Source organism: Salvelinus sp. IW2-2015, linkage group LG7, assembly GCF_002910315.2.
Source record: "Salvelinus sp. IW2-2015 linkage group LG7, ASM291031v2, whole genome shotgun sequence".
In the NCBI taxonomy this organism is placed as follows: domain Eukaryota; kingdom Metazoa; phylum Chordata; class Actinopteri; order Salmoniformes; family Salmonidae; genus Salvelinus; species Salvelinus sp. IW2-2015.
In genome coordinates this window covers 15,336,606-15,358,354 of record NC_036847.1, presented here as the reverse complement: position 1 = coordinate 15,358,354, position 21,749 = coordinate 15,336,606, and the positions used below count along the sequence as shown (strand labels likewise).

At 42.0% G+C, this 21,749-nt stretch overlaps 1 protein-coding gene across 1 annotated transcript in view; it reads right to left on the bottom strand.

Moving 5' to 3' along the window:
* The window catches only part of LOC111966931 (plexin A3-like), a 143,128-nt gene that overhangs the window by 83,187 nt on the left and 38,192 nt on the right, over positions 1-21,749 (bottom strand). Inside the window, 1 exon segment of the mRNA XM_070444325.1 lies at positions 3,113-3,253. Coding sequence (XP_070300426.1) covers positions 3,113-3,253 — 141 coding nt within the window.

The window sequence follows — 21,749 nt, the reverse complement described above, 5'->3', positions numbered from 1 at the left end:
AAAATCTTTTTTTAGTGTAAGAGATGATGTGGATGCATCAGACCAAAAAACTGTAAGCACTACACTACACTAGACTACACTAGACTACACTACTTTAAACTACACTGTATTTGGTTCAGTGACACCAGCTAAGCCTCCAGCCTCTGCAGTGATAGAGTGGGTCAATTCAACAGTGTTAGTAAACATTTCAAGCCTTTAAACGCTAGACGACTTATTCAACATACCACCCATGGTTAACTAAGAGTGACACAGTGCAGAGTCAGTGGAAAGAGTAATTTGCGGTTGTTCCCTTGTTGTAAACACGCACAGTCTAATGGGTTGCCTTGAATGATTGATTTAAATATAAAAAATATATATTTTAGTGATCATCCCCCTCCCTTTGGCATCAAGTGAGACCATCCTTTTGCATTTCTAGATGTCACAGGGTAATATGCCTCGTACAGTGTATGCACAATGCCGGTCTCTGCATGTCAATCATGTGCCCGGGAAGGACTTTAACAAAGACATCCTTGCCACTTTCATCTCTCCTAAAGTGCTGAAATGCTTACGCTGAGGGTAACTAATCTKCTTTGATCGCCTTAATTTTTTTAAATTTTGAAACAGAGAAAAACACAATCCCGCCCAAAGGGATGTGGCGTTGCCTTTCAAGTTGCTGAGCTTCTGGTTCCTAGTACTGCTGCAGTGGAGAGGGCTACTAGCATTAACGCTAAGCGTTAAGCCTGGCAGGCCCTGTGGAGCGCAGGCCTGCCTCTCTGCCTCTAGTGTCAGGGAGTCAGGCGCTGGGTGGGCGAGGTGTTATGCCGAGTTCCGTGCTTCCTGTCCCATGCTAATTTATGCAGCAAAGCGCCAGCATGTAAACATGCCACCACCACCGACATGTTTTATAATCCTCTGCCCTAAGTCTCCGTTTATGACATGATGCTCGGCTTTCAGCATCCCACAAGCACCTTGCAGACAGACAACTCACAAAGGGATGGAATTAAACAAGTCCATTTTATTGAAGCTGCAGCTAAAAACWGCTGAAAATGCAATATTTTTTCTTATGGAAAATATATATCACAGTGGTGTAGATGGAACAATGATTCTCTACACTATACATGCTTATTTTGTCACATAAACTGAAATTAGGTGATCTATTAGAATTTTAATAGCCAGGAAATGGCGGAGCGATTTTTTGCATAGTGCAGCTGTAAATCGATAATAAAAGCAGGCTGTCCACTGAGGACTTATCTTTTATCCTTTTTATGTATGATGGTTATATATTATATATGCACAGTACTGTTAAAGTTTGTGTATAAAAATAGCATCATCAACTGCCACACATTAATCTGTGTTTAAAGTGGGCCCGTGTGAAAGGCAGAGAGCTATAGGAGTTCATCTTTGATCCAATGTATTTACCTCCCTGTGATGACCTACAACAAGAGGGTCGTTATGGGGCTGAGGTGCACTCACGCCAACCTGTGCACCTGCCTTTAATGAAATATTCAAATCTCCCTGCAACGCTCTGCTCTGCCGGTCAGTGTTGTCTATTAATTATTTACCTACCGCAATTCATTCACATTTCATAAATAGTGAAAACGTAAGCAGGAGGCAGGCTCTGAAGACACATGTACGGTACAGTAGGCAKAAATCCCAGTGCAGGAGTGGTTTTAGAGAAGATGAGAAAAAGGGTCTACTCTACATGCTTTTCTTTAATCAGTTCCAGATAAACAGCTCTTAATACACATTCTGCATACAAAACAAATCAATTGGGAATCATTTGACACACGCTTAAGCATCGGAGTGCCTCACATTTAATCATTATGGGGAAATATCAATATCTGGAGCAGACCCATGTGGTTTTACTCCATCATGCATAAGGAAGCCCTTTGTTTGAGTGAATGAGCTAGGCCGCACAGAGCGGTGCCATTCTCCCTCTATCAGATTCCCTTCTTTCATTCTGGCCATAGGGGATCCTCCTCTCCTCTGTGATTCCTGTCCTCGTGGCCACCCCACCCCCCATGCTCCAGGAGGGGCTGCTCTATTCCTTTGATCATGCACCACTTCTCTCTAACATCAGTCTCTATCTAACAACTCTTCAACGACAACTCTGGATTATAGCTGGGAGTTTAGAGAAAAGTAAAAAAAATTGCTGTACACTAAACTGTAGTACTGAGGTTTAACAAGAGCTCTACAAGCTGCGTGGCGTATATCTACTTATATAACACTGCGCCAAAATCATATCTCCTCATTTTGACTACGCAGACCTTTTCTAAATCACAAGACAGCCTGCCAAGTCTTCTCATTGGAGGGCTCTTTCTTTTCTCTGAGACATGCATTCTGGCGGCAAAAAGTGAACGGCTAAAGATCAAATCTTTGTGAGAACTGCACAACGACAGCAATTCATCCTTTCTTTCAATGAATTGCTCAATTCTGAACAAAACAAATAACCTCTGAAAGATGTATTATGCAGGGAACCAGCATCATTATTGTGTGCAGCTGCGTGTACTGTATGTATGTGGCTCTCTTCTAGTCAGCTGCAGAGGAACTTGGTGTGTTAACCTTCCTATCCGATCCTCAGCTGTACAATAAGACCTCTTAGAATAGAGCTATTCTGCAAGCCTCTCCATGGAGACACTTCCCCGAGGTTTCCTATTAGGGAACCAGCTGAGGCAGAATTCAAAGACAGAACTGGTGTTTCATATTCCYTCTTCCTGTCGCGCAGATGCTAAAACAACATAACTGAAATTCCGGTTAGGTTTCAAAACAAAGCAGACTGTTGACAGTGCCTGAGTCTAATTCGATTCCTTTTGACAAATGTATCTTTATATGGCCAAGATAGGTCATCATAGCGCAMAACAAATATTTTCACACGCATTATGATTGGAACCATGAAACAAAAGTAAATCTCTCGAGAAGTAAATCAGTTAGAGATTACATAAAGGTCTGAGAATCTCTGAAAGTAAGACAACACTGTATTAAACTGTGGTGGTTAATGCTGGAACAATCTACTGTAGACGAGTTCATACTTTTCCTTTCCCACATCCTGAAATAKAACTATGGATCGTCTTTGGTGGTCAGTGCTTTCTTTATGCTGTGTGTGTGTTTGTGTGTGCGTGCGTGCTTCTCTCACCTGTTTGTCACTCAGCAGGTAAATGTATTGGTAGTCAGGGCTGAATACCATGTCACGCAGAATAGGTTTCCCTTCAACCACTGTAACGGTCTCATACAGCAAAGCACTCTGGGATGGGGGAGGTATGCCATCCACTCGGATCTGAGGAAGAAAGAGACAACAAATTGCAAAATAATTTCATAATTTTTCTAATTACTATTTCATGAATCATGACGATGTAATATCATGTGGAGTTTTTTTATACACCAAACTGCATGTGAGGAACATTTTTAAGGTTTACAAACATATACATTTTTTATTTTGCTTTGCATCAGACACAAATAACATTCCACAAATCTCCCACAAATCCTCAGCTCTTTTGATGACCTAGAAAACAAATTCAGAGGAATTCTGAATATGTATGGCAGAGGGGGGCTGATGAGGAGGAATATCCTCAATATGTAAGATCAGTAAAAAAGATTAATCAAATTTTAATGATGCGTACTATACACAAACAGTAACACACACACACACACACACACACACACACACACACACACACACACACACACACACACACACCACACACCACACACACACCACACACACACACACACACACACACACACACACACACACACACACACACACACACACACACACACACACACACACCCACACACAACCAACCCCCACTGTTTCATCATTACCACCTTCTCTGTTTCCTTACACTGATAATTAGAACGCTGAGCGGGCTTGGTAAAGGAGTTCTAAAAATGTCAAATTCGCATAATCTTTGATGTGATTGGAAATAAATGCTGTGAGCTCTGACAACTGCAGTTACAGCTGCAAAGCTCACCTATATTCACATCCTTTATTCAGGAGGGAAAAAAGGTGGCAGCTTGCTTTTCTGTCCTAATCAATTTTGATGGAAATGTGACAGGGGGAGGAATGGAACGGTAAACAAACCAAATGAATGCAGAGGAATCCATTTTGAAAGAACATGAAATAGAAACGTAGAAATCTAAGGGCAGATAAAGTGGAGCAGATGTCAAGGTGACAAGCTCGGCTTTCTCCTAAATATCTGGGTCAGCKTGAAGTGACAAACATCGTTAGTCTGTTAATTAGCTGCCTCCTCATTGCTGCAGTCTTAGTAATTAGTGTTGACAAGGTGGCATCAATTAGTCGAAGGCTGCCATATTGGATGTCACAAGTTTCTGGCCAAGATGAAGACTGACTGAGACCATGTCCCCCCAAAGCAGTGGGACAGCAGGGATGGAAAAATATGACGTTTATTGTCAGCGCTTTGTCAGTTCAAGTGATACCAGCTGCAGTCATCTSACACCCAGCTATCTGCTGCCATGTTCCTCATTTTCACAACTTCCAAATGCAGACACCATTAGCATGTTCCTCTAGCCAGTTCTCTTTWTTATCTTGGGCCATCAGATAATTCGGGAAATGGATCCTGGGGCTTATACCTGATTACACATGATCAAATATGAGATGTTAAACCACTTTGCATGGCTGTTACGCAATACTTTACATACAAACATTCAAAGCTATGAAGTAAAATGCCCTCAGATCAAACTGAAGAAAATCTTACTCATAATTAGTTGACGTCGTGATCAATACTTTCAGAATCCCATTTCATGGACTCATCCTCTCAATGTAGTGAGTTGGAATTTATTTTATATATGTTTTAAACTACATCCAACTATATTTTCTTGCCAAATCAAAAATAGCATAAAAAAAGGAAATTGAACTAAAAGTGGGCTACTTCACTGACAATAACTGAAACACTGACTGTAACAATTGTTGCATTATCAAGCAACTAAGCAAACAGGCAGCCAGAATACAGCAAGTTTACACTTAAACAAATCGCTGACATGCAAACAGCTAAAGAAAAACAACCTGCCAACCTGATATGATGCAGGACCTGCCGGGTCCAAAATAAACCACTGTCTAACAGTTTACCTTTTATTGTGCCTGTTTAAGACTGAAGAATATGTAAACACAGCAGAGCGAACTCCTTGCCTTGTTGATGCTGTAAAACCATGTGGCATATAGTTAATCAGGCCTGATGGTACAGTACAGTTAGCTAGCCCTGCGGGAATATGACATGCTAAACCAGAACAATATCACTGATGCTAAAAAGATGCTGAGGAAAATGCTGGTTCATCTGACTAAATGAAAGTACGGTGTTGTTTTAATGGAACAAATATTTGAAAAAAATCCTAATTAATAATCGGTTCTTATTTGTGAGCAGTCCACAAGCCATTTTAGAATTACGCTGGCAGTCCTGCAGCAATGCTTCATGAAAGTAACACTGCTATGATCCACAGATATGGTGCTGCTAGTGATAGACAACATTTAGAGACTGCATGTGTCTAAATCAGTGGAGGTCAGTGCCGTTTAAGATGAGGGAGAACAATTTATTTTATTTCTATTAAGGCATATTGAATGACTATCATTTATATTTCATTCACCCAGTTCAATGTAACAGCGATAGGTTTAGGCTACTACATGATACGCACATTTTCCCTATACCCAACATGAGGTTGTTACAACCTAGCCTATGAATGACAGTTTATAACGTAGGTGCACACAAGTCATGAGACAAATTGATACATGGACAGACATTGTCATTCAATACCGCCTTGCACACTCTTGCCTGCATCTAGCTGATATAGGGTGTAATCATTAATTCAACAATTGCAAACGAGAGTTTRTATTGGACAAATTCAGGTATGTTTATGCCATTTTGTTCCGTTTGCTTCTGTTTAAAAAACGTTTTTCAACAGAATCAGCGGAATGAATACACCCCTGATTACGCGTAAACACAGTTCACTTTCATAGCAGCAACGTTGTATTCCTTCTCACAGCTATGCGCTCTCCTCCTCTCACCTTGTCCCTTCGCTTGTGAACTTCAATGCACAACACATCAGCTGTATGTGACCAGGCGAAAAAACCTTTCCAAGCCAAACCGCTACACACAGCCTACACCGTTGTCACCATATTAGCTAAAGTAATGTCATAGTCAGCATAGCTAATAGAACTAACGCGTTAGTAATCCCGCTACAATCATGCAGTAACGGTACAGTCATTACAGTCAATAAGCAGTTACACTGGCGGGCCCTGGTGGCAATAAATTAGTAAAACCAAAAGCTTAAATTGACTTGAAAGAGTTCCAGAGCTGTGTTGGAAAGTCATAGTCAGCTAGCTAAAAAAACATCCCTCTGTTTGAGCAGGGTGTTTCAGTAGGTTAAACTAGCTAGCTGCATTTGCTAGCTAAATAAGTGAAACTAAAAGTGAAAAAAAATGACAATCTCTTCCTATTTCTCTCTTGCATCTCCATCGTTTTGTAAGAAATTAATTTGTTAACCCTAACTACTGTCTTTCTRTCTCTGAGTCAACTACTCACCACATTTTATGCACAGCAGTGCTAGCTGTAGCTTATTCTTTTAGTACTAAATTCATTTTCTGATCCTTTGATTGGGTGGACAACATGTCAGTTCATGCTGCAAGACGTCTGATCGGTTGGAGGATGTCTTCCGGAAGTTGTCATAATTATTGTGGAAGTCTGTGGAAGGAGGTGAGAACCATGAGACTCCTAGGTTTTGTGTTGAAGTCAGTGTACCCAGAGGATTATGGAAGCTAGCTAGCTACACCATGGTGCTACCCTACAGAGTGCTGTTGAGGCTACTGTAGACATTATTTGCAAATAGTGTGTTTAATCAATTATTTGGTGACATATGATTATATTTAGTATAGTTTTATCAAAAAATTATAACTTTTTCTGAAATTCACTGAGGAGGATGGTCCTCCCCTTCCTCCTCTGAGGAGCCCACTGGTCTAAATGTTTATAGATGTTGTCTATCACTAGCAGCACCATATCAAGTAACATTCTGAGTATGAGTAAATGTGCTTGGCGAATCTGATAGTTGTCTGCAGTCAGTATACTGCCACTGCCCTCCACACAAGCCTCAATATATCAGGACATAATGAAGTCTGGGATATTGCAACTACATGTGAGTCTCTGGGAAGGTAATGTCCTCCTCAGTGTCGTTGGAGTGTTTGAAATGCAGAGAGCTTGCTACAGCCTGCTGAGAGCTGACCTCTTGACATCAAACAGCTCAGATGAAGGTAATTGGAATTTAGATAAATATTACACTCTCCTGTCAAATGATGTCATGGTGGCACAGGGCTCCGATTCATCCATTAATGAACTTGCCTGGGCCCGGTTTCCCGACAGCGATGGAACTTAGGCTTACGAGCATTTTAACAATGCATCTTTCCTATAACGGCCGAAGCTGTAACATGCGTTTCCCAAAATACCACCTGGAGAAAACATTCACTAAGTGCGTCGTTGAGGCATGTGTCAAGACTGATAGGATCGACAGAATGGCAGCGCTGCTCTCGGATCAGCTATCTCCATTCAAATCTTACCTTAACATTAGAATACTGATGAAGGATCAGCTCCTAGAAAGATATTATCTCCTATGGCTGCAAATATTGAGGTGGCTTATTCGAATGCTTACCCTATAATAATACCCTAAATCAAGAATATGGCACATCAATGCACGCATGTTGTTACACACCATGAAATATATTGAGACAAAGATGGTAGCCTACAATAAGCAAAATATAATTAAATTGAATGACATGAAATGAAATGAAATGTATTAAAATATTAATGAAATATAGGCTTAATGCATGCAGTCATCTCGGTTTTCATTTGAAGCATATTTTTATCTTTCGTTTGTTTGTAACATTTGCAAAGACATTGGCAACTTTGTATTTGTAGTCAACTTCATTGTGAAGTTATGGGATGTCACAGAGAGACAGATAAACATCTTGATTCTATGTTTAGCGGAGCTCTTCTGTGTATAACGTGACGCGGTAGGTAAAAAACGCATCTAATGACGCACTTAGCTGTTCTATGAGTGGTCTGAGGCAAGCGGTAAATGACAAGCGTTTTTAAGTGCAACTTTAGTAATGATGTTTTTGCGAAACAGCTCTGAGATTTAACGATGCTCCTGCGAAGGTTCTAACAATGAGCTTAGCCTTAAGATGCTTTTGGGAAACTGGGCCCTGGCTGGCTGGTGGGAGAGAGAGAGACTGGGCCCAGGTGCTCTGACTGCAACACCGCCTGCCTGACGGGTTTCATCATAAGCCCATTTCCCCTCTATCTGCTTGTTTGGTTGCTTGCCTGCAATTGCAAGCACTCATCAGGCCTTCTTTATAAGGGCCAATCATGTGTAGTTTAGGCTGATTTGTACCTTCTCTCTGTGAATCTGTAATTTCAGTTTCCTATGATTTTGCACTGTATCATGGAATGGTGAGAGATACTTTATATTATATAGGCATTCTTGCATGTTTTCTGCAAATATGAATATCAATTGATTATAGTTACTATTTCCGTAACTGCACTGAATGTTCTGTAAAATTGTACTTGATAAAAGAGATCATCTTCATTTTTGATTAAATTTGAGATAATAAAATAAACATGACTGTATCCCATAATCCTTTTATTTAAATGTCTGCATATCCTCCGAAGCCGTTACAGTAAATCAATGTAGCTATGTATAAGGTCCTCCATGCACCAGAATATAAACACATGTCAAAGATAGCAAGGCGTTGTGAGAGATCTGACCTCTGTGTTCCAGGGCTGTGAGAATACACAGGCCGCTGGCCCTGGGCCCCAGCCATACAAGGTAATTGTGGGAAAGAGATTACATTTTTTTTWAAAGGGCAACAAACACATGAATTAATAAAGGTGGAGAGGGGAAGGAGCATTGTGAATCAGAGGTCGAGCAGGGGTTGTTGACTTTACTGCCAATCACAGCCGGATGGATTGTCTGTCTCAGGAAGGCGGCCATTCATCAGACAGAATGGAGGGTGAAAAACAGAAAGAGAGAGATGGAAGGAGGATGAAGAATGAGAGAAATGACACCATCTTAGGCCTTCATTGTAAAAAGGAAAATAGCATTTGGAGGCAAGTACTTCAAAGAAGGAAGGTACAATACCTCCCCCTTCCATAGACAGGAAGACATTTACTGTGAGCACTCTGTGGAACTGTTAATGAGCTATATAGTTCATTTGTCAAATCTCTCCCTAAATATCTAAGAGACTCACATTTCTCCTTGTTGCAAATGACACTAAATGTGGTCATTTTCAGAAATGGATTGAAAATCATCCTTTGATGGTGAAGAGAGAGTGGAACCTAATATAGTGTGTTTTTCCACACAGGGGATGCACAACATTTTTCAATCTTAGATCAACTTCTTTATTTAGTTCCCCTTTATCCAGAATTCTTACGACAGACATGCAATGCAGTAAGCACCGAACACAGCTGAACTGAACTGTTCAACTATTTATATCTTATGTTCTACCCATGTGTAACGCTCCTCCTCTTTGTCTGATGATGAGGAATAGGAATCATCGGACCAACACGCAGCGTGGTAAGTGTTCATTGTAAATTTAATTAAATAAACTGAACACTGAAGGACAAAAAACAACAAAGAGAGTGAACGACACGAAACAGTCCTGTAAGGTGAAAAAACACAAAACAGGAAACAACTACCAACAAACATAGGTGGGAACAGGCTACCTAAGTATGGTTCTCAATCAGAGACAACGATTGACAGCTGCCTCTGATTGGGAACCATACCAGGCCAAACACATAGAAAAGGACAACATAGAACAAAACATAGAATGCCCAACCCAACTCACGCCCTGACCAAACCAAAATAGAGACATAAAAAGGATCTCTAAGGTCAGGGCGTGACAGTACCCCCCCCCCCCCAAAGGTGTGGACTCCGGCCGCAAAACCTAAACCTATAGGGAGGGTCTGGGTGGGCATCTATCCGCGGTGGCGTCTCTGGTGCAGGACGTGGACCCCGCTCCACCTTAGTCTTAGCCCACTTAGGTGGCGCCTCTGGAGCGGAGACCCTTGCCGCCGACCCCAGACTGGGGACCTTCGCAGCGGGCCCCGGACAGGAGGGCGACTCCGGCTGCCCCGGACAGGAGGGCGACGATGGAGGCTTGGTACTGAAGGGCGTCGCTGGAGGCTCCGGACTAGAGGGCGTCGCTGGAGGCTACGGACTGACGGCCTTCGTTGGAGGCCTCGTGCCATAACTCCTCACTGGAGGCTTCGTGCCATGGATCATCACTGGAGGCTTCTTACCATGGATCATCACTGGAGGCTTCGTGCCATGGATCATCACTGGAGGCTTCGTGCCATGGATCATCACTGGAGGCTTTGTGCCATGGATCACCACTGGAGGCTTCGTGCCATGGATCATCACTGGAGGCTTCTTGCCATGGATCATCACTGGAGGCTTCGTGCCATGGATCATCACTGAGGCTTCTGCCATGGATATCACTGGAGGCTTCGTGCCATGGATCATCACTGGAGGCTTCGTGCCATGGATCATCACTGGAGGCTTCGTGCCATGGATATCACTGGAGGCTTCGTGCATGGATTATTACTGGAGGCTTCTTGCCATGGATCATCACTGGAGGCTTCGTGCCATGGATCATCACTGGAGGCTTCGTTGCATGGATCGTGCAAGGGTTCATCACTGGAGGCTTCGTGCCATGGATCATCACTGGAGGCTTCGTGCCATGGATCATCACTGGAGGCTTTGTGCCATGGATCATCACTGGAGGCGTTGTGCCATGGATTATCACTGGAGTGGAGAGACACACAGGAGGCCTGGCTCTGGGAGCAGGCACAGGACTCACCAGGCTGGGGAGACATGCAGGAGGGTTAGGGCTTAGCACAGGCACAGGACTCACCAGGCTGGGGAGACATGCAGGAGGTCTTGTCCTTGGCCGAGGCACCGGATGCACTGGGCCGTGGAGGCGCACTGAAGGTCTCGAGCAATGAGCCTGCACAACCCGTCCTGGCTCGATGCCCACTCTAGCCCGGCTGATGCGAGGAGCTGCYATGTAGCACACTGGGCTATGAACATGTACTGGAGACACCGTGTGCTCCACCGCATAACACGGTGCCTGACCAGTACGACGCTCCACCCGGTAAGCACGGGGAGTTGGCTCAGGCCTCCTACCTGACTCCGCCAATCTCCCCGTGTGTCCCCCCCKAAAAACATTTCTGGGGCTGCCTCTCGTGCACCTCTCCTCGAGCTAACTCCTCTTAGCGTCGCCGCTCCGCTTTGGCTGCCCCCAGCTCCTCTTTAGGACGGCGATACTCTCCCGGCTGTGCCCAGGGTCCCTTGCAGTCCAAAATTTCCTCCCATGTCCAGGAGTCCATCAATTTCTGCTCCTTCCTACCACGCTGCTTGGTCCGTTGGTGGTGGGTAGTTTTGTAACGCTCCTCCTCTTCGTCTGATGATGAGGAATAGGAATCATTGGATCAACACGCAGCGTGGTAAGTGTTCATTGTAAWTTTTWTTAAATAAACTGAACACTGAATGACAAAAAACAACAAAGAGAGTGAACGACACGAAACAGTCCTGTAAGGTGAAAAAACACAAAACAGGAAACAACTACCCACAAACATAGGTGGGAACAGGCTACCTAAGTATGGTTCTCAATCAGAGACAACAATTGACAGCTGCCTCTGATTGGGAACCATACCAGGCCAAACACATAGAAAAGGACAACATAGAACAAAACATAAAATGCCCACCCCAACTCACGCCCTGACCAAAKCAAAATAGAGGCATAAAAAGGATCTCTAAGGTCAGGGCGTGACACCATGTTTCAGTCAGTATTACATATGCATCCTAAAACTGCAATTGCAATGCTCAGTGTTATCCATATAAGGAAATACATTACAAAGGACTTGAACACAATAACCATGGTCTGTACCCTCTGAATCCAGCCAAAACAAATTCCTGCTGCCACAATGTGACTATAGTTAGGGTACGTGGGAGGACCAGAGAATACGCTTTTTGTTCAATAACGGCAACATATATTTGATCCTCTGGTTTCTGTCAAAGTTGGATATAGCCTATCTTACACTCAGGTCAACCTCGCAAAAGAAAAAACTCCCAGCAGCCTCAACATTATGTAATAAATGTAAAACAGACATTGGCACTTAAAAGCAGTGCCTTCGGACATGCCCTAAGCACTGCCACGCTGATCCTAAATATCTAACCTTTTCTTCAAAGCGTTTAATAAAAGCTGGGTACCTGGGCCAGATGTGACCGTTCCTGGCTCTAAAGGTATAAGTGTGCCTGGGGATGGTAATGGAAGATGGCTCATTCCCTTGGCAAAGGTGAGTTTCCTTCGATGGAGAGAGTACTAACGTTTTTAAGTGATTCAAGGGATCTGACTGTGCAAAGGTGCTGGAGAGTATTTTGCAATAACTGTCAGACTTGGGGCTTGAAATAAGACACAAGAGATGAGGGAGGAATAAGAGACGAATGCTATTTCKTTTTCTTTCTTCGTTTGCCATGTGTTGTATTGTATGTTAAACGTCATCAAAGAAAATGATTTTGTCACAAAATCACACAGATATGAAATGTAACAGTATCACTTGAATATAAAAACATGGTTTGCCGAGTTTATTCGAGTTAAGGAATACATTTGGAATGCAGTTTAAGTGAAGTGATATTTACTGCATGTTCAGTATTTATGTCTTCATGTGTCATATGTTTCAATGCAGAGCAAATGTCTACATAGCCTTGCTGTATTCTTCATCATATGATATTTTTTCACCTTGGCATATATAGTGCCTTCAGAAAGTATTTACACCCCTTGACTTTTTCTGCATTATGTTGTGTTACAGTCTGAATTTAAAATGGACTAAATTGAGATTGTGTGTCACTGGCCTACACAGTACCCCATAATGTCAAAGTGGAATTTTAGACATTTTTACAAATGAATTAAAAATGAAAAGCTGAAATGACTTGAAAATGACTTGAGTAAATATAATAACTATTCAACCCCTTTGTTATTGCAAGCCTAAAAAAGTTCTGAATTAAACAATGGCATAACAAATCACATAATAATTTGCATGGAAGGGTACCTACAGGTAGATAGGTAAAAATAAAATAAATAGCAGACATTGAATATCCCTTTGAGCATGGTGAAGTTACTAATTACACTTTGGATGGTGTCACTATACACCCAGTCACTACAACAATACAGGCGTCCTTCCTAACTCAGTTGCCGGAGAGGAAGGAAACTGATCAGCGATTTCACAATGAGGCCAATGGAGACTTTAAAACAGTTAGTTTACATAGTTTAACGGCTGTGATAGGAGAAAACTGAGGCTGGATCAACAACATTGTAGTTACTCCACAACACTAACCTAAAGGAACACATGAAAAGAAGGAAGCCTGTAGAGAATAAAAATATTCCAAAACGTGCATCCTGTTTGCAATAAGGCACTAAAGTAAAATTGCTAAAACTTTGGCAAAAAAATTACTTTATGTCCTGAATACAAAGCGTTATGTTTGGGGCAAATCCTACACAACACATCACTGAGTACCACTCTTCATATTTTTTTAAGTATGTTGTTATGGGTATGCTTGTCATCGACTAGAGAGTTTTTTGTAGGATAAAAATAAATGGAATACATCTAAGCACATGCACAATCTTAGAGGAAAACCTAGTTCAGTCTGCTTTCCAACAGACACTGGGAGACAAAAGTTCACCTTTCAGCAGGACAATAACCTAAAAGACAAGGCCAWATATACACTGGAGTTGCTTACCAAGACGACATTGAATGTTCCTGAGAGGCCTAGTTACAGTTTTGACTTAAATCTGCTTGAAAATCTATGTCAAGACTTGAAAATGGCTGTCTAGCAATGATCAACAACCAACTTGACAGAGCTTGAAGATTTAAAAAAATAATAATATGCAAATATTGTACAATCCAGGTGTGCAAAGCTCTTAGAGACTTACCCAGAAAGACTCACAGCCGTAATCGCTGCCAAAGCTGATTCTAACATGTATTGACTCAGGGGTGTGAATACTTATGTAAATGAGATATTTCTGTATTCATTTTCAATAAGTTTGCATTTGTCATTATGGGGTATTGTGTGTAGATGGGTGAGAGAAAACAAATCAATATAATCTATATTGAATTCAGGCTGTAACACAACAAAATGTGGAATAAATCAAAGGGTATGAATCATTTCTGAAGGCACTGTACATGTATAACACTGAAAGTTTTCACACAGAAAATGAAGAATTTTATAATTGTTCATATCATATTGCACCTTACAGTACAGTGAATGTTAAGAAAGAAGTAATGCTGTTACTACACATTTGAAAACAGAATGGGTGAAAAACATCCCTGTTTCCCTATCAGATTATAAGTGAGATACACTCCTGCAGTTAGTTTCATTTTCAAAAAAAATGGCTACCCTTTTGTGTTAGAAGGGAATTTATTCTACATTAAACCTGAAAGCTCTGGGTCTGTGAGATGAGGTCAAAATCCTCAAGCTGCACATTTATCCTCTTAAGAGAAGGGAGGACACAAAGCCCTGCACCCCAGGAACTGAACAAAGGGCCTGTGATTCAATTAAGAGCCTTATCCTGTTTCCCCCCAGCCAGCCTGTCAGATCAGGCTAAAAGCACTGGTGGACCCAGCAAACAGAGGTGGCTCTCAGTCTCCACTCACACTCAACACCTGCTTTGTTCCAGCTCTGCTCCATGGCTCCAAGGCCACATAGCCTGAGGACCAGCTCAAAGTTTTCAACACAAACGGCCATTCCTCTCTTACACCTCGATGGTTGGCCTGTGGCTGTGTCTCTGTGTCTCTGTGACCCCTGACCTGACCTGACCTCTGTCAACAGGAATCTGTGGTGCATCTGTGTTATGTCTGTTTTACAACTGTGATGAACAATTAATCGACCTGTCTTTTTTTTTCAATTAGTCTTCATTAAAACTAATTGTAGGCTGTGTGTAGAGGTCAACATGATTCTGAAATTGCTGCCTCACATAGAAAATCAGCTACACAGACATGATACTGACCCCAATTTGCTACAGAAAGCTGTAAGAGTGTGCATGCTGTGCGGCACACTAGAAATGAAATCTTGTTTGAACAAAGTCAGCAAATATTGGTTCTAACAAGTATGCTCACAGTAAAAATCAAATCAGGAATTTTGATGTTCAAGGGTGTCAAATAAATAAATGTCTGACACTAATTTTCCTTCTATGACACAATTCTCAGACTCTTCACATCACTTACACTAGCATCTGCTTTAGCGACATCAAGAGATACACTTACGTAAAAATGGCCTCTTTTAGAGAATCTTTTCGAAATGTGAGTTGCATACATGCTTGCCCTCCTCTCAGACCTGTTTCTAGCATGTTTCGGTGGCCAAGCAGTACTTGGTTTGTGTGTTATCATCATGTGCGTCCCAGGAGTCCTCGTTTCTGATCTCTAGGCCGGTAGGGTGAAATCTGTGTGCCCACACTTGGAGGTCCTCCACCAGCCAAGCATCATAGAGTGCCTAACTAGAGTCCTCCACCACAGTTGTCATCTATCTCACCAACAACCATAACTGCAGTCCTCCACTATGACATCCATCAGGTCTCATCTAAAATGAGCAATTACTGAGGAGCAGTCATGCTTACTGTCAATCCCCTACAGAAAAAGACAACGCAGGTGCAACACAGGTTGGTTTATTAGGTTAGAGTATGGCCTATCTTCTCCATTACTCTACAGCCATACTTACTGGACACCCTGAGGTGTCATCAGCAGATAATGTAGGCTGATCATGTGACATGGTTCTGGTTGATTAGACAACCAAATGCTGCACTTTGGTCAAGTTGCTAGGTCTATCCGTTTAATCACAAGCACTACGTAAATGATCTAACGTATCACCAAAGGTCATCAGTAGTCACTATCTATTATCCTCGCTAGTTAACCTATCATTGTTTTATTATTGTAGGAAGTCAACGTGTCAATTGGTTGCAGATTAATCAAAGCAGTGGTGGTGAAATCTTTCTTCCTGTTTGTTCTAAAATCACGACTTGACCTGCCAGAGAATCCCGGCAGCCAGTGATTGGTGGTGAATTCCGCTCAGGCCTCTGAGCCAGTCACACAGAGAAAAAGTAGTATCCCAGGATGTTCCCTTTCAAGAAGTGCTGTCAGGAAGCAGAGTCTGGTCAGGCTCCAGTGATCACAGCGGAACCAGTTGCCAGCAGCCACTCCTCAGGTACTGGGCTGGAGCCAAGGGACTGTCAGTACACTGCCCAGTCATCTCATAGCAAGACTACGAAACACACACACGTGTACGCGCAAGCATACACAAACGCACACGACACACACACTCACACAAACACACACACTCAGGCATCAGGAAGGTCTTTGTCAGGGCTCTAGTAAAAAGGAGCTAAACTTTGTCTATGACCCCAAAGAGACTCCTAAAACTCCTATAAGCCAATCCGCCCTCCACCTCCTGGCCAMCCACAAACACCCTGAACATGAAACTGCACTTAATCTCGGAATTAATTAAGCAGGAAATTGCTTGTTGGTTTAGCACATCCTCATGCTAGGAATCCACCCCTAAAAGTGAACTGGCACATGAGTAGACTGACAGTGTTTGTGTTAGCTGAACCACAGTCCAGGGAACTTTATTTCCATCAAATCTTTAACAATGTTTGAAAGCTTTCCTATGGTCTACAACATGAACAGTGTGAAGTATAAAAAGCAGATAGGCCTAGTTGCCCACAGGGCGGGTTATGACGGTTAGCTAGGGGAAACAATTGGGACTATTTCTGTGTAGAAACAGATAAAAATGGAGCGGCTGCCTAATTTATGATCCATTATGTTTCGAATGCAAGTGTGAACCAACAAAAGCAGGAAACTAGGAAATTCACACAGGAAATGCAAACAAATGTCAGAGCTCTTAACGTGACACGTGATATGACAAATGATTACTGACAAACCTTTCTATTACCTGTTGCAGTGAAGAATGTGGGTACTTTCTAGAACAATATTAATCATTGGACAGGTCGATACATACATTTCTGTCAATTATTCTATATGGAACAACCATTCTATTAAGAGGTTAGTAAAACATGATTACAATCATATAATTGTAATAAACTCATGTTCTGCATCTTGTTGACTTATACAGTATGCCTGAAGCAGTACAAGTTTGAAGATTTCCTGGTGAATGAAATACAGTAACCTATACAACAGAATACATTATCATCGCCAGCAGTGTGTACAATATCTGCATGACGAACTATGCTGTTATCCTCCAAGTGCCAGTTCTAATCTGTCAGATTAATTTGAGTCATTTTGAGCAGAAACTGTGTACACTGTCTGTAAGGACAAACAACAGCCATGTCTCGATGTTTGAAGGCAAACAGAGTTAATGGAGCTTAGTGTGAGGCACTCTCCTGGTTCAAAACACTCCAGTGCTGTTGTTGAATCTCTCTCCGACTGTCAGGAATACAGGGCTTTGGCACAGTACAGTGCAGTGTTGCCACAACCAGTACTCCTTCTCCATCATCTTTACTGATAGTTTTGCCTATCGGAAAGTTGATTACAATTCAATTAATTTGCAAACAAAGGCTGTCTTTGTCATCTGCCTTCATTGTATGATCAACAGGGGCACAGAGAGATAAATTATAAATATAACGTCTGAAATAGTTATTCTGTTTATCTTAGTTTCACTTTTGTTTTTAAATTACTTATCGAAGCATCAGAGACAGACACCATGGGTTATGTTAAATCATACATTTGGCCAATTAAAATTCACTTAACATGTTGATTGTGTTTGGCTTGGCCAAAATGTGAGGCCCTGAGAAAACCATTAAACAGAGATTGAAGGAATCCAGGTGTCCTACTCTCCACACCCCTATGCCTGCCAACCCAGAGGTGTAGAGTTACTGAACAGGAATGCCATGCACTCAGGTTCTGTGGCTCAGACAGGATGGAACACTTGGGACATCCATTTCCCCTCTCTCCCCTCTCTCTCTCTCTACGTCTGTGGCTGATGCTAGACCAAGAACGCCCTCCCTTCTCACCCTAAATGGGGAATGACCAGCTGCCAGTGGTGGAGACTTCCTGGGACTCAGTTACTGTAGATATCCAAATTCCTCATCCCGCTCGGGTTCATAGACTTTTTACTCTCTACTTCCCGTTGGCATCCTCTCTTTACAATACCTACATGTCTGGTAGCATTCCTGGCTTCTAGGGCAATTTAACACACACTTACTCAACTTAATGTACTGTTCACTGTGCTGGAGACATTGTTATTTATGTGTGTGTATGAGGCATTTGTTTGATGTATAGGTCTTCATTCCATTGTATTTTTTTAAGCTGTCATACAGTGGTGTCGCTGCTAATAAATCTATGGCAGAAATGTGACTATTCTCCGTCACTGTGCGTTACGCTCAATAACATTCCATTATTTGGTGTGCATACACAACACATATACTGCACATACATGAATCAGACCCCATGATTAACACTGACAACTAAACAATCACACCGACCCAGGAATATTGTCACCAGTGTTAATTTGTGTTGAGCGGACAGGCCAGGGAGTCACAGTAGCACCCTGTTGTTCTCTACTGTAGAACACAGACTCAGGAAGGCTGTGGACCTGCAACACCCCAACCAGCTAACCCTTTACAACAAGTTCCTGGCCACGATTTATGACCTTTGAGTTGCAAAAAAAAAATAGACTCAACCTCTATATAAGCAATTTCAAGTAATCCTATATATTTGTGGCTGACCCGAATTGGTTTTTATGCACTAAATAATTACATTTGAACCATCTGGAAGGAAGCCTTGTGATCTAATTCCGTCCATCTCCAAAGAGCTAGCTGGCTGTAGTTTACAGCGTTTCCACCCATGCCTTTGTGGAAGCGGGAGGAGAGAAGGGGAAAAAAGTACAATTTTAGAGTGATGTGTCAGTAAGTCTCCCATATCTCAGAGCAGCTTGAAACTGCCTGGTCATCTCCGGGTGGGATATAGACCCGTTACTTCTTAGCACACACACAGCCTTGGCCTGAACTCACGAATCAATCAGAGCATGTGTATATCTCTCAATACAGATCTGTCTGTCGGGAAAGGTGGGGGTGTTGGTACTCGTCTGTAAATGGCTGACATGGGTTGGCCCTTTGAACCTGTCTCTCTCTGCTCTATGGGAATGGGGGTGTCTGTACGCCCCTAACTTGAATAGCAGCATGTAAGCGTAGTCAACACAGAGCCTTTAATCACACCCCTATCCTGGGCTTTTTGTGTGCTGCTGGCATCTAACACGTAAAACCCCACCCACTCGTTATCTGATAAGTTAGTGTTAAGACACAAACAGTCTGTGTCAACAGAGCTCTGTATGTCTGTAGGAGAGGAGAGCCTCCACAATAGAGGAGCAGCACCTGGCCAAGTGATTCTTTCACCCATCCCCCATCCCCACACCTCCTCGCTCTGCCCAGGCCCCCAGCCCCGTTTTAGTATGCACTTGCTAACAGGAGGCGATAATGGCTCCTTTCCACAGGGTGTGTGCTGCTCCTAAATTAGACACTTTCATAGCATATAGAGAGGCTGAAGCTTCACACAATTGTCAGAGCTGACTGAGGTTGGCAGACTTTCTCTCTCCCAGGACATTTATCCTGAAAAAAGGGACCGTCTGATCATACATTATCATATATTGACTCTGATTCAAAATATGTGTGGCCAAATGTGGGAAGAAGGACATTTTTTGACATTCCCTCTAGTAAAGAAAGCCTGCAGTTCCTGTGTGAATATGGYCACTGCGGTACAGTCCCTACCTGTTCGACCTCTCTCTATCTCTCCTCTTCAGGCCACAGATTAAGAAGGCCAGACCCAGTTGGCCTTATAAAGCCTTTTTAACTCTCTTTTTAACATTGTGAGTGCTTTTGACCATGTACTGTCCAGAGGGTCTTGAATAAAGGATTGATTAGGTGGATAAAGGGAGGCCATTTTGCTGATCTTTTGCTCTCCACCATGGAGGGAATTATGGGTGTCTGTGAGAAACCAGGGGAGGGAGCCACTGTCGACTCCTCCACAGCAGCATGCCTCTCCCTCTCTCTCTCATCAGGGGCTGGAATGAGCTGAGGATGGGGGGGAGGGCTATGTTGTTAGCTGGGGTACATTAAATACTATCTCCAATATTAGTGATGACAGCGATGATGATAGGACTACAAGAGTGGTCTGAAACCATAAGCAAATCCCAGCTATACTCATATACCCACTTAAAGGCCCCCAATAACAAATCACTGTAATTATATGACTAAAGTCATTGTTGATTATCTTAGCTAATATCTTTCAGCTCATTTGTGTTTCAGTGACGTATTCTAATCCAAGTAGACTCCTGGCACGCTTTGCTGACATTTCCAGTGAACAGGTGTTTCAAAACATTCAGAGCTATTTAAAGCCCTGACTTGCACTCCCTACTTCTCTAGCTCTTGTACGACTTCCTTAAATCCCGGTCTTACTCTATAAACCTGCAAACGTTCCTGCCAATAGCCATTCTGAGGAGAGAATATTAATCCAGAGAATATCCTGACATGAACACAAGCCAGTGCCAGAGAAATGTCCTTAAAAGTGAAGTAGAATATTACCTGTATATGTCTGATAGGATTATGTGTCCTATTCCTCAATCCACAAAAACGAGCTATTTCATTTGTAAATAAAAATTGTTGATGAGGCTTAATCTTTCTTTTGTATCATATCATATTCTAATTGTATTTAGTGGATTTAAAAAAAAGCAACAGATTGATTCGTATAGAAACCAATTAAATCAACAGTGGTGTAAAATCAGTGGACATCAGTTAATAACAAACGGTAAAAGGAAGGAAAAAGCTCTCCTTTGTTCCAAGCAATTGTTGCAACAAATATCTAGAGACAAACCATTGTCATAGCGATGGCAAATACTGTAGGTGGTTGTGGATATTGGATGAAATACAGTGAGGTCCAAAAGTATTTGAACAGTGACACATTATTTGTTGTTTTGGCTCTGTACTTCAGCACTTTGGATTTGAAACGATACAATCAAATTTGAATATCTACATTAATGTGGATCCTAACATGATTACGGGTAATCCTGAATGAATAGTGAATAATGATGAGTGAGAAAGCTACAGAGGCACAAAGATCACAACCCCAAGACATACTCACCATTACAAATAAGAGAGGTTAGCATTTTTTGGGGGGTATGATATTTACAGTGCCTTCAGAAAGTAGTCATACCCTTGACTTATTCCACATTTTCTTGTGTTACAGCCTGAATTCAAAATGGATTAACCTTTTACTGCAGTGGGCTAAATCAGGGTCACACAAATCTACTTTGAAACAAAAGTATACACCTCACGCACATGGTTATGGGCTTAAAAAAAGGAAGACACCTGTACCATGTCAGATATAGAGTTGAAATGTATTACATTTTGAGTTTGCATCCCAATATTACACTTTATATACATCACAGAAGACTGAAATATAACAAAACTGTTTGACATAGAAACACAAGATTTTCGTCGCGGYAAAAAAACTTTGTTGATTATTAAATTATGAAAAATATTAAAAACATTCCACCCATGAGGCCACTAGGTAATTTGACTACAGGAAAGGGCTAAATATATTGTTTTTTTACTCACCCATCTACACAGAATACCACATAACGACAAAGTGAAAGCATGCTTTTAGAAATGTTCTGAAAATGTATGGAAAATGAAATACAGAAAGATCTCATTT